Source organism: Taeniopygia guttata, chromosome Z (genome assembly GCF_048771995.1).
Source record: "Taeniopygia guttata chromosome Z, bTaeGut7.mat, whole genome shotgun sequence".
In the NCBI taxonomy this organism is placed as follows: Eukaryota; Metazoa; Chordata; class Aves; order Passeriformes; family Estrildidae; genus Taeniopygia; species Taeniopygia guttata.
Window position 1 is genome coordinate 10795385 of NC_133063.1, and position 13440 is coordinate 10808824.

General features: G+C 42.3%; 1 protein-coding gene across 1 annotated transcript; it reads left to right on the forward strand.

Annotated features, from left to right (window-relative positions):
- Positions 1 to 2546: 2546 nt before the first annotated feature.
- Positions 2547 to 13375, forward strand: LOC140681839 (uncharacterized). Its single transcript, XM_072922338.1, has 3 exons — positions 2547 to 2552; positions 9324 to 9758; positions 11232 to 13375. Exons 1-3 carry the CDS (start codon positions 2547 to 2549, stop codon positions 11541 to 11543), a joined length of 753 nt encoding a protein of 250 aa, XP_072778439.1. The 3' UTR covers positions 11544 to 13375.
- Positions 13376 to 13440: the final 65 nt, after the last annotated feature.

The following is a 13440-nucleotide window of genomic DNA, read 5'->3' on the forward strand; positions in this document are numbered from 1 at the left end:
TACATCAGTGAATTTGGGTGGCCTAAATCAGTTTTTAGGGCACTCTACTATATTTTGAGATCTCTATGTCATAATAGGTTTATCTGAAACTTAAACAAGTATATATAAAAAAGGTTTATTTTTGTACTGACAAATGAGGATCCAACACTAGTTCTCTTTTTCAAACATTTTCTGAAACCGAATCTGTCTCATTCCTGAATTATAAATTTGCATGTTTAATGCAGTGGTAGTTTTGGGAAGGGAGGGAGGAATTTTTTCACTTCAAGAGGAGGGTCTGGGGTTGTGCGTGTGTGTGTATGTGTTTGTATTTTTTTAAAGTCTCATTTGAGAGAATTGGTAGGAGGAAATATGTAAATGAAGACCAGGGCATATTTAGTTATTCTGTTCCTGCACCAGATTGTCTGGGCATAATAAATGGAATACAACCCCATGTCTTCAATTTGATACTTTGAAAGACCCACACTCTCTTTTTGCCTAAGGTAGACAACTATTCTGCTATTAAAGTTCATTTAATACTACCAAAGCTTAATCCAGGTCCCAGTGAAGTAAATGGGAATTGTTAAACTGTGAACTGAAATAAGCCTTTAGGAATACATCCTTCCATTGCTACTTATTTCCTTTTATTTAATCACATTATGTCATCATAAGTATATCTGCATTCTTGAGGAAGTGGCATGGAAGATAAGGAATTTCATTTCCCAGGAAAAGTCACATTATTTTCCAAATCTAGAATGAGTCAGAGGGAAAAAACTTGGAGAAGCCTTCCAAATCTGTCCTGTAACCCAAATTAGTTAGTCTTTGCTTTTGTTTAAACACCAATTAACATATGCCTAAATATTAAATATGATTTGCCTCTGCAAATATCTTATAAAGTATCTTGTAATACCAATCTGTAAACTTTTGCTAGAGGCTAGAAATTTTTTTGTCAAAAAATTCCAACTTTTTCTGAGTGGTGTGGATATGGTGGTGTAACATTACACGGAAAGCTCTGGCAACTATGTGGAACAGGTTTGAGCAGCATTGGTTGCCAGCAGCATGTCTTTGCTGTTGCTCCCACTTGTTTTCCACACTACTGAAGCTGCTCTAGCACTGGCAGCATTCAGGTTAAAAAATATCTTTAAACAAAAGTTCAGTGCCTGAGAGGATTTAAATAGTTTTAAAACATGATCCCACTTGGCATGGGTAAATTTGGCTATTTTCCAGCAAGACTGTGGTTTAAACAGAGATGTGGCTATCTGCACTTGAAGTGCCATGGGGACAGGGCCTCAAAATCTAGCTACAATATATAACCAGATGCTGACAAAGCTGTGAACAGTGGGGGTGGCAGTTACGAAGCAGAACATCATTCCCAGTCTTACTCCCACAACTCCCTTGCTTTTGGTGTCCTACACATTCTCTTGTACCCAATAAGGTCCCTAACAGCCTGTGCGATACTCTCTGATGTTTTGAATTCCTTGCTCCTGGACAGGGCAATGCCGTGTGTTAGGAATGAGGACGTCACAGCTGGTTCTGGTTTTGTCCCACAGGTGGGCTGCAATACCTGTGGTGAAACAAGGGTGGTTAATTTGTCTCCAAGTGTGTATTTGAACCAGCAGGGCTAGAGATACAGAAACCGCAAGGGAAGCAATCACATGGCAGAGACAAAGCAGCAGAGTACACAGTGACTTGCCAAAATTGCACATCCTTATATCCTCCAGGACACAGTCCTATTTAGATATAATTTCCATATGCACCTCAGCTGTGGGCTGTTCGAGGAAAAGACCTTTCACAGTTTTTCAGTCAGGTATTCAGCATAGAAATCCTTGGAATACTTTCCTAAATATATTAATGAGTGGGATATTTTATGTAGTTGTTCCCTGCTGCTGTCCTCCACTTTTTCATTATAATTCTTCTTATTTAACTTTATTTTTGTTTGGATTTGGTTTCTTATGTACATTGTAATCAGTCACTTTGTCAGGGATTTTAAAACTGGAACAGAATTCATCAAGAATTTTCTCACACTGTTTTCTGGACATTTAAAAAAAGTATCATTTGTACTGTTTAGCAAAGGGTAGCCTGTTAAACTGTTGAACCTGGTCTGATAGATTACCTAACTGGTATTCATACACTACTGTGCTATGTTTACAAAATGAACCATACAGGATTGAATAGCTCAAATCTACTCAGACACAATGAAAATTCTATTGCTTTTTAATATGAGATGTTCCTGAAGTTGCTGTAAATTTCAATGGGAGCTCAATATCTGGAGCACATTCAGATCTAATGTGGAACATGAATTATATTTACTATTCATTTAAAGCATAGATTGTTTTTAAGTTTGTTCACTCAATCTTATCATGCAGTACCTGTTTTTCCTTTGCAGTTACTCAGAGTCCACCAAGCTCTACTCAAATTGTTAATTAGCAGCAGTTGACTGCTTCCATTTAAAGGGGAAAATCAGATGTGCATTCCTTCACATTTTTTTTTTTCACAGAAACTTAATTGTATGAGTTAGTGTGGTTGTTTCATTACTTTCACCTCAAATATTTAAACAGTTCCATAACAAGATGGAGGTAAGACCTCTGTGAGACAAGTTGTGAAGTCTGAATATTCTAGGATTTCTCTGACTGAATGGAAGATGTTTCTTAGCGCTGCAATCATCTTCTGCTGTGCTACTGTTGATGTCCCACAAAAAAAAGGAGGTTTCTGGAATACTTGCAATAGAACAGAGAGCAATAAATGTCAGTTAAAACAACTTTCATGCCACTGGAAGCATTTGTTATAATAATTAAATGTATTTAAAGTCTTGTTTCAGATGAACACTGGATAGAAATACCACTGCAGCAGGAAGGAAGCTTTGGTCATCTCACTCTCATTATACCAGTACCAGTCTACTGCACTGCCCCTGCTGTTGGCTGCCAGGGAGAGCCCTGAAGGCACAGCAGCAAACTGCCTCCACTGAGTGCTCATATTTCTGAAACCCACTTCTTTTGACACTTCTCAGGAAAGCATAATTTATTATCTTTTAGTTTACAATGTACCAATTAACTCAAACAACTGAACTTTTTTTCTTCCAGCATGATTTCCAAGGCATTAAATCCCCTTGGTTTAGAAATACGTTTATATTTCCTTTTGTTTTTCAAAATAGTAAGATTGTACTTAATTCAGGTGAAATATCATTATGCTCTGATAGAAATGTTGCTACTGAGAACTCAGCAGGTACATCTGAGGAAAGCCTCCCACACTTTGCATGGTTTTCTGACAAAAGGAAATAAGATTAACTATATAGTAACAGGAAATAAAACAGTTGATTAAATGATGACTTCTTAACTTTGTGCCATAGGGGAGAAAAGGCAGACATTCAACACACAGAGAAAATAGAGTTTAATATAATATGTGGATTACAGTGTGATTAGATGGCAGATTTTATTGCCACTATATATTGCTACAGGCATAAAGCTGGAAAAAATGTATTGTGGCTGTCTATGGTAGGTGTGATTTTCATCATATCAGTTGGGTAATTGGATATAGTCATTTTCTAGGCCAATTCTCCCAAATGCATAAATGTGAAAATAGAGATTTCTCTACAGCTATTTTCCTCTTATTCTATTTGTTCTCTTTCTCAGTTTTGTGCTAGAGTTCTTCTTCTTCTTTTCTTTTTTCCTTTTTTTTTTTTTTTAATCTGCATGAGTAAGGCTCTTACTATCTTAGTTCAAATTATACATGCTGTACCTATCTCTTCATTTATCATAAAAAGGTAAAGTCCTAGATTTGTAGACTATACACGTTTGGGCTAAAGAGATGGCCCAAAAGATAAGAGAAATACTGTCCTGGAGATGGAAACCAACACAATTTTGTTTCCCTTTATTATACTGTGCAGAAATTACACAGTAGGGACTTAGTGAAAATCTCCCCTGCAAGAAATACTTTAGTCATTTGACTTTTTACCACATAGTGGGGAATCAATCACAGGATAGAAAGTATAAGAAACTAGACTACATGGGTTACAGAACTCACGGAACTTTATACTGTTCTCTTATTGATTGTCCATCCTAGTCGTATTTCAACCTATATGCATACTTTTGTCTTCTTTTGTAGTTTTGGCACAGTCTGAAACATCTCTTCCCTTTGCAAATTTGAGACTAGTGTTCAGAATGGATCCTAACATCCATTTCAACTTCAGGAAAACATTTTCCTACACGATTGTCAATGTTATTTGCTATCAGTGGGCTTGTTTGGTTTAGGAATGACAAGGCAGGTGTTTGGGCACAGGCCTGTGCAGACACCCGTGCCCTGTTGTGGCAAATTCTGTCTGTCTGAGTGCAGCTGGACGTGCAGAACTGCACCTTCCCCAAGAATGAATCAGGTATGCTGATGGCAAAATGATAGAAAACCTCTGTAACCTCACACACACATTTTCTGGGACATGAAGAGCAGCTGAATTTAATTTTTGAGGTGACTTCTTACATATTCTGGCTTGACCTGAGAGTGTTCTGAAAGACTCAAAACTCTTGTAGCAGCTAGTGGGACTCTCGTTATAGGAAAAACTCAGCATGGTTTCCCAAGCACATCAACTAGTTCTGTTGTGAGCCCCACCTCTTTTGACCAGTACTGTGGACACGAAATAAACACCTCTACTCATCACTTTCTGACATCCCAGTTGCAAGTTCAAAGCATATGCTTCAGGCTTACAGTCACTGCTCAGATGCTGAGGGCGGTTGTTTTCTTCTCATGAATATGAATATCCTGTTCAAAATAAATGTTGGCAATCTGTGGTGGCCTAGGACTGAAAACAATTACAAATTAATCTAGCAGGTTGTCAAGAGATCAAAAATACCATCAGTGTATGAGCTGATGCAACTTACTGCAAGTTACATAAACCAGGAAGGCATCTTAATAGAGTGATTGATGGCACAGCAAATACTACTGCAAGAGGCTTTTAGAGTTAACCCATCATTTAGGTTACCTTTCTATCAGCTCTGTAAGAGTCTGTTCACACTTGCCTAATTTAAATAATTAAATTCAACTAGCTGCAATAAAAAGTGTAGGAGAAGAAAAACAAAATCAAAGATACACTGCATTTTGTCAGGTGGGACTGAGCATGAAAGCCTCTGGTATTAAAAAAAGTACTCAAACATACACAACCCTCTGTTAAGACCTGAAAATTTTTACAGGGTGAAAAAACTGGTCTCACTGAAGAGAGTGATATGTCTTCCACTAAGTCATTCAAGTTTTAGGGTCAGGATTAGACTGAGGTAATTCCCTGTGTTTAAGAATCAGGGAACATTTAATGGATATGACAGAATTTACCTTAAATACCCCTGACACTGGATACACCATCCTATTTTATTTTTTAGAAGTCAGAAGTAGAATTATTCTAAATGCACAGGGAATGCTGGTTTCCTTTCAATGTTTGTTTCAATCTGGTGATGGGGCAAAATGGGTTCAAACAGCTTGAAGTAAGAAAAAGCAATAGATGTTGATATTGTTGTTAGATGAAGGCACAACAACTTGTCCTTAATCCTCAGTTACACTGAGTTGGTTTATTGCAGAGACAGGTGGCCTAATAGCAGTTAGAATGTGAGTACACCTGTTTTGCAGTTCAGAAAAAGGCTGATGAAGTTGCATTGAAAAAGAAAAATTAGTATAAACCTTTAGTGAAAATGGCAATTAAAAATGAAAAAAAAAAATGTAGCAGGAAATTTAACTCTAAGAACTAAACTCATGTCAGCTTTCAAGAAGTTCTGACTGGATGTTAAATGTCAGAGGACTTTTTCCCAGACAAATAAGTTTCCATGGAAAATACTTGAAGCTAGGGAGCAGCACTAATGAGATAAGTCTGTAAAACTCTCTGTGCCATTAGCAAGGCATAGGAATATTAACAGCAAGAAAAATTAGATGTCACAAAGGATTCCAGAGTGTTTCCTCCCATTCCCAGACCATCCTACCTGTTTTTATAGTAGCATGTTGTATAGCCTGTAAAATGCAAAGCCTGCTTTTTACTGTGGCTAATGGAATGCCCCTGAGCTCTGGTTAACCCAGCAAAACTGTATTTTCATAAACAGGAAACCAAAGTTAATCCCTAGAGCTTCAGAAATAATAATGATTTTTTTAAAGTGTGGAAATATTTATAAGTTGTATCACAATAGCAAGTAGAGGAGCCAAACAAATTGTGCATTGCTTAATATTGGACAATGTGCAAACATAGCACAAACATCACAGAAATATGCAACCTAAACAGACCAGACAGCCAGAGGGTAAGAGAGGAAACAAAGATGCATGCTAAATAATTAAGAATTTCCAAAGCCAGAATAAAAACTCAAAGAAATTACAGAAACTATATTAGAAACCTAATTACCATCAGGGTTCTTGCAAGTGTAAAAAATGCTATTGTTCTTGGAGTTTAATTTCTGTCAGAAAAAAAAAAGGACAATGAATGAAGGTATGCAGATATTTCATTGCAGGCTCACAATGAAGCAACTGTATCACTGCAGATACTTAGCAAAACTCCTTTCTGATAGAAACTACTATTATCTGAGAAAATCTCATTGGATTTCCATTTGGTGAATTTCTTTTGTTTAAAGATATTCATTTTATTATGCAGAAAAGCTCTGACCCACTTTGCCAAGTTCAGGTCTTTACATGTTGAGTGAGAAGTTACTGAGTCAAGAAGACACACATTCTTTTCCTTTCTCTCCACAATTTTTTTGAGTGGTAAATTTGCCTCACACTACTTGGTGAAAGAGAACCTCAGCTCGTGTTTCAGTTGTCTGGATCTAATTCAGAAAAGTACATATACTAGCTATAAAGCCTTAAGGGAGCACACATGGTGCATCAGCTTCCACATGGGTAGTTATCAAGCCACATACAGGGACTTAGATGCAAAAGACACACAGATTAGGAGAGTTTGTTGGAGCTTCCAGATGAAACTTCTGCCTCTTCTGGAAAAAAAAAAATCACATGTTTTTTCCTTAGCCTAGCTTGTTCATAGAGAAGAACTAATAAAAGGAATCAGTGGGAAGTGAATAGCCTCATCAGCTTCCTCTTTTACCCTAAAAGAAGACAAGCAAGGAGTTAGCTTTTCTGCTCCAGCCCCACCACCTTCATTTATTGGGCTGAGCTCCCCTTAAAACTGGCAGCTGTGATTGGAGCGTCCTTCTGCACTGGCCACAAAGAGACCCTTGCAACCGACCAAACAATAGGAGCATAACACATTGCCTCTTGAGCTACATGAACAGACCACACTTGTGGTCACTCGCCTCTGGCAGCTGCAAAACAATATACATTTGCCTAGGCTGCCATCATGAATCACAGAATCAGCAATCATTTAGTTTGGAAAAGACCTCCAACATCACGGAGTGCAGCCTTTGACTGATCACCACCTTGCCAACTAGACCATAGCACTGAGTGCCACTCCCTGAACATCTCCACCAGTGGTGACTTCACTTCCTTCCCGAGCAGTGCATTCCAATGTTTAACAACCCTTTCCCTGAAAAAGTTCCTTATGAATTTTTCCTTATGAAAATTCCTTATGACGGTAGCCAGTTGCCACAGGTGAGAAATGCACCTATGGTCAGCTAATGCAGCTCAGTGAGCAGCTGTCCTTATGACCTTTAATTGCAGTTACATACCTTCACTGACATGTATATGGCTACATGAGGAACGGAGGAATCCTGTTGCAGTCATGAGTGTTATACCCACACACTACTATTTAGTTACAATTAATGTGTGCATTTTATTGCTCATTCAAAAAAGCAGACAATGCATTTTAAAATTTGGAATTATAAGCTAATTTCCCCCTCTTAAAATCAATCTTTTCTTTTGTCACAGATACTATAAATCCCAGTAATGACAGATGTTTCTATCTGGTTTTTTGGTATGTTAACTAGTAAACATTCTGGACCACAGAGTGGGAAGAATGTAATTTACCATGAAAGGTTCATATAAATGTTGAGTTATTTCTGCCTGACCATTTCTTTCAGGTTTTGGCATGAGTCCCTGAGGACTGCAGGAGAGGAAGAGGATTCTGAAAGATAAAGTTCTTGCCTGTCTTTGGATATGGGAGAATTAGTAAAAGTAGTCAGTAATACAGGCAAGACTGTCACTGAAGAAAGAAATCAGGAGAATTGTCAGCATTTAGTCAGAAGGACACGAGAGAGACGCTTGGAAATTGTAAAGGCACCATGACTGCACTTCTCAGGAGCTAACCATAATAAAGCAGAACAAAAACTATTGATCAGAGCACATTTGTCCAACACAGTTCAATCTTCGGAAGGCTTGCATTCACTTGCAAGCATGGCTGGCTCTGTACACAGTTCATTCTCACACACACCATGATTAGTACTTTGTTAGCAACAGTGGCACCTGAATACGTACCATTGCTGCCAGAAAAAGCCTGGCACACAACTGTCCTCTGACAAGCATTTGGCATATGCTTTCACAAGGCATGTGAATCTTCTGACTCTGCTGCTAGACCTGGCCTGAAGGGGCTGGCACCTTACAGCTTTATGCTGCTGGCTACGCAAAAAATGTCACTTTGGGCACACCAGTGTGTGTCTGTGTCTTCTGAGACACGACAGTGGAGAGGCCTGAAACTCTGAACTAGTACCAGAAGCATCCAACACAGATGAGTGTGGATGCACTTGACATACCTGGGTTCCTTAGAGGGGAATTGCTGTGGGGAACAGCTGAAACTGTGTGTTATCACAGTGCTTGATGAAAATGTTACAATTCTTTAGAATATAATGGTACTATTAATGTCGGCAGTCTTTATCATTACTGTGATAGCAGTTTTGGCCAAAGATTTTTATGATGTTTCTGCAATTCACCTGCTCCTGCATGGAATGTAACCAATAAAAGCTGGAAGTTCTTACATCACATACCTCAAATGTACAATATTGAAACAATACATTGCATGGTGTTCCCCTTATTGGTTCATATGCTTATGAAACCAGATAGTCCTGCTGATATATGCTTATTCTCAACACTTCCATGTAAGTACACATTATTTTCTGCACAAATTCAACAAGATTTATTTTAGCATGCCTTTTTCAACATTGCTTTGCTCCTTCTTACAATATTTTTTCATGAGTGGAGTCCTGAGAAACAGAGCTTGGGAAAGAAAATGAACTTGTGTGTTGCTATCACGCTGGCGTGGTAGTGTGGAGGAAGGGATTTAGAAAGGCCTTGGGGAATTGGAAGCTGAGGAAAAGATACATTTAGGTATGAGGGAAAGATACATTTATGTATGCCCCTTTGTTTCGGGAAAGCTTTGCTTCAGCACCTTTCTGTAAACCCCCTTCTCCCCACCCCGGCAAACCCCTGTCCCCTGAGGGGACAGCTAGCCGGAGGGGTCCCGGGGGGCCGGGGAGGGACGGGGGACAGCTGCAAGTGACCCCCGAAAGCCGCAAGTGGCGCACCACCGTGGGGCATTGCACCGGTTTGAGCGAACGCGCCGCGGCCGCCGCGGGCAGTTCACCGGTTGGGAGCTTTTCCGGACACTTTGCGATCTGTGTCGCCGCGAGCGACAGAGCGGCGAGCGGTGCGAAAAAATCGCCGCGCAGGCTGTCAGCTCCGCGGGGAGAAGCTCTCGGACCGCGCTGGTGGTGTGGGCACTCGCCCTTCCACACAGCCCGGCAGGACTGCTACCGCGGGGACAGGCACCGATTTCTGTCCGGCGCTGTGCCCGTGGATGCGAACGGGACCTTCCAAACACCCGGAAGACTGTTTGCGGAGTCGGGAACCGTTGCTGCAGTGTGTTTTCTGAAGAACGGCGGTGGGTAAGTCTCGGTTCTGGCGGGGAGGGTCCAGCCAGGAGACTGGAGTCAGGCTCCCGTGTGCCCAAGGAGGGACACGTCAGCGCGCAGGCGTGTCGGGAGCTCCGCCGGGTCTTTAGAACTTTGGGGTTTTTGCTGCAGCAGCTGGGTGAGATTTTGCTGTGCTGCCAGCGATGGGTGTTACGCTGACTACACAGCAGAAAGAGATTTATAAAGAAGTTCAAGAACCCCTGCAGAGAGCAGGTGCAAAACTTCCTGAGAGCCTGGTGAAAGAGTTTGTTACATGGGTATCTGTAAGTTTTTCGGAGGTAACAGAGCAAGATGTGAATGAAAGACACTTTTGGAAGCGTGTGGGTGCAGTGTTGAGTGAAAGGACAAAGGCAGGAGATCCCTCAGTGAAAGAAGGTTTTATGAGAATCTTTTTGTTCGTTTATGACTTTGTGAAAGAGAGTGCAGACACTCGGGGCGTCCGGGGAAAAGGGTCACATCGCGTCCCCTGCAACCCCCCGCGTCCCCGGCTTTGAAAAAACTAACCGCGCAGATGTAGATTCAGTTCCTGACCCTTCTCCATCTCATGATTCCGCTCCCGCAGCTCAAAATCCTTGCTTTGCACCCCCAACTCCCCTCGTGCAGCCAACACAAGATGGAGGCGGCATCGGGACATTCCCTTCTCCTTCCCAGAATTCCTTGCTCCCCGTGCCAGCCCAGAACACACCCCCAGCCCTCGTGTCCCTCCCTTTGCCCATCCCCAATCCCAATCCCTCCTCCCTTGCGGCGATTCAGCCCACGGTCCAGCCCTCAGCTCCTCCCTTCGCAGCTCCGTCACCACCCCCTGCCCCCGCCCCTGCCCCGCTCCACACGGCCCCTCCAGCTGCGGCCACTCCCACACAAGCCGCCCCCCCTCTCGCTCCTGGTTCCCTCGGCAACGGCAGAGCCGAGGCTGCCAGCTCCGGGACTGTCGGCTCCGGGAAACAGAAACCGGTCACAGGCACCGATCCTCTGTTCATGGCCCCAGTTGTTTATAATGCGAGAGGACAAAATCCCAAATGGGAACCCCTTTCATACGATAGTATCAGGGAACTCTGCAAAACGAAACGTGAATTTGGAGAAAGGAGTGAATTTTTTAAGAGCATTTTAAAAGCTACTCTAAGTTCCAAAACTTTTGTCCCTGCTGATTTGAAACGTCTTTTCAGCTGTTTGCTCCCTCAATCTGAATTTAGATTGTGGGAAAGAACTTGGAAAAGGCTTGCAGGAGACCTCCTTCCAGAAATTTTGCAGAGTTCAACCCATTCCACAGATATAGAGGATGAGGAAATCACCTTAGAACATCTAGTGGGTGAGGGTGATTGGAGCCAAGCTGAGAAGCAAGCAGCAGGCATTCCCAGACCAGTGTTAGACCTGTCCAGGGATGCGGCAGAACGTGCATTTTTTAACATGCCTTCTAAAGAACCTGTCATTTCTTATATCGATTTGAAGCAGTCTGTTGCAGAGCCATTCATGGATTTTGTGGATCGAGTGAGAGCTTCAGTCGAGAAAAGGGTGCAAAATCCAGAGCTCCAAGATCAGCTCACACTAGAAATTGCCACCACAAATGCAAATGAAGCCTGTCAGCGAGTCATCCTGGCCCTTCCAGCATCGCCTCCACCCACACTCGATCAGCTCATTGAGGAGTGCACGAGAAAAGCTACACTAATGACAGAGGACTCAGTGATAAGTCCGCGGGAAAGGGTGGTTGCTTCAGCAGCAGCAACCCCGAGAACTCCGGGGTCTGCAGGGCCTCCTCCTTAACAAAGGGGGAAAGTGGGAGCAGGGGGAATCTTTTTCCTTTATACTGGCAGAGCAAATTGTACCTTTTTCAGAGTTAGTTTACCTTGTTATATGATTTTATCTTTCTTTCAGACTAGCAGAATGTCAATTTCCACATTCCTGCTCATCGTTTGGTTCCAGACAATGGCCATCTACCCGTGCACGGTGGACGCGTGGATTGTTCCACAGCCCAAGAAAAATGTGTGGGTCACACTCGCCCAAGCCTTGAAACAAGATCACATGTGTTTGTCTACTGCCTCAGCAGAAAATCCGATGTCCACATGTTTAGTAGGGGTTCCAAGTAAGGGGGATGAATTTCCAATCAGTCTGGTCCGCTTGCAAAAGCAGGTGAACGAAAATAAAATACCTGGAGTAGGGAAAATACCAGTGCAAAACCCCCTCATTTTGTGGCAAAAGTGGATCCTAGACTTGCCCTCTGCTGAGGGAGAGCCCCAGGAATTAGAACTCCTGGGCTCCACAAAAGCTGAATATTGCATTCAATTTGATTTTTCCCCAACCAAAGAAGTAAAATTATATGAGCAAGTCAAACAGTACAAGGTAGAATTCAGGGCGGATCAATGGTGCACAGCTGTCTATAAGCTGATATCTGCATCCACCACTGATTTCCGTCCCCGCAAGCTGGACAAAGGAATGTTTCTTATCTGTGGGGACAGAGCATACCCAGGAATCCCCTCTCGTCTTATTGGAGGTCCATGCACTTTCGGGCATCTGACCCTTGCTTCCCCCAACATGACCCAAATTCCAATCGGGCAAACAAAAGGTGAGAAAAAAATTACTAAGCGAAGTGCAAGTCAATTTGATGAACATTGTGATGCAGAAATTTACCATTGGGCAAAATCCAAAAGAGTTGCCGTCTCTGTGTTTTTACCATGAGTTGCGGCAGCAAAAGCATTGAGTGAATTAGGCAATCTGGAATGCTGGGTGACGAAGCAGGCAAATTTAACATCAGCAGCCCTGAGTAACCTCCTAGAAGACGAGGAAATAACCAGAAAGGCTACCCTCCAAAATCGGGCAGCTATTGATTTCCTGCTGTTGGCACATGGTCATGGATGTAAAGAGTTTGATGGGTTGTGTTGTTTTGATCTGTCATCTAAAGGCCAGAGTGTCCATTCGTCCAAGCAAGAAAATGAGGATTGGTTTAAAGATCTGTTCAAAGACTGGGACCTTTCTGGGTGGGCAGTGTCTCTTTTAAAAGACATCTTTTACTTTCTAGTTGCACTGTTTTTAGTTTTGTTAGCATTTGGGATTCTTAAGCAAATAATTTCCAAGGTCATCACCTCGAAGCCTAAGGCTTCCGCTCCTGTTCTCATCGCTGCTGCCGTCACGGAGAGCGATTGGTGGGAAGACGACAAGCAGAAAGACACCGCAGTTTGAAAGCCACAGTTTTACCTTCTCCCAAGGCACCGTTCATCTTATTAAGTAAAGAAGAGGGAGATGTTGCTATCACGCTGGCGTGGTAGTGTGGAGGAAGGGATTTAGAAAGGCCTTGGGGAATTGGAAGCTGAGGAAAAGATACATTTAGGTATGAGGGAAAGATACATTTATGTATGCCCCTTTGTTTCGGGAAAGCTTTGCTTCAGCACCTTTCTGTAAACCCCCTTCTCCCCACCCCTGAGCAGTTCCCATTGGACCTGACCCCTGGGGTGGTTCTGATGAGCCCATGCTGAACACTGTCTCTATTGTTTAGACCTTATCTCTTAATTTTGCTGTATAAAACTGTATCTGGGCAATAGCCCAGGGTCTTTTGTCCCTGCAACTGTTCAGGCAATACAATCTTTCTGGACTGCATACAACTGACCTCTCTTTGTCTCTTTATCTCGACTCCTTGCGGCGACCGAGGTGCCGCAGCCGCTCGGAC

What these genes read in the sequence shown, in the direction of transcription:
- LOC140681839 (XM_072922338.1), top strand. An exon ending in TTTCTGAAGAACGGCGGTGG is followed by an intron (nt 9,759 to 11,231) that starts GTAAGTCTCGGT and finishes ATCGATTTGAAG; the next exon opens with CAGTCTGTTGCAGAGCCATT.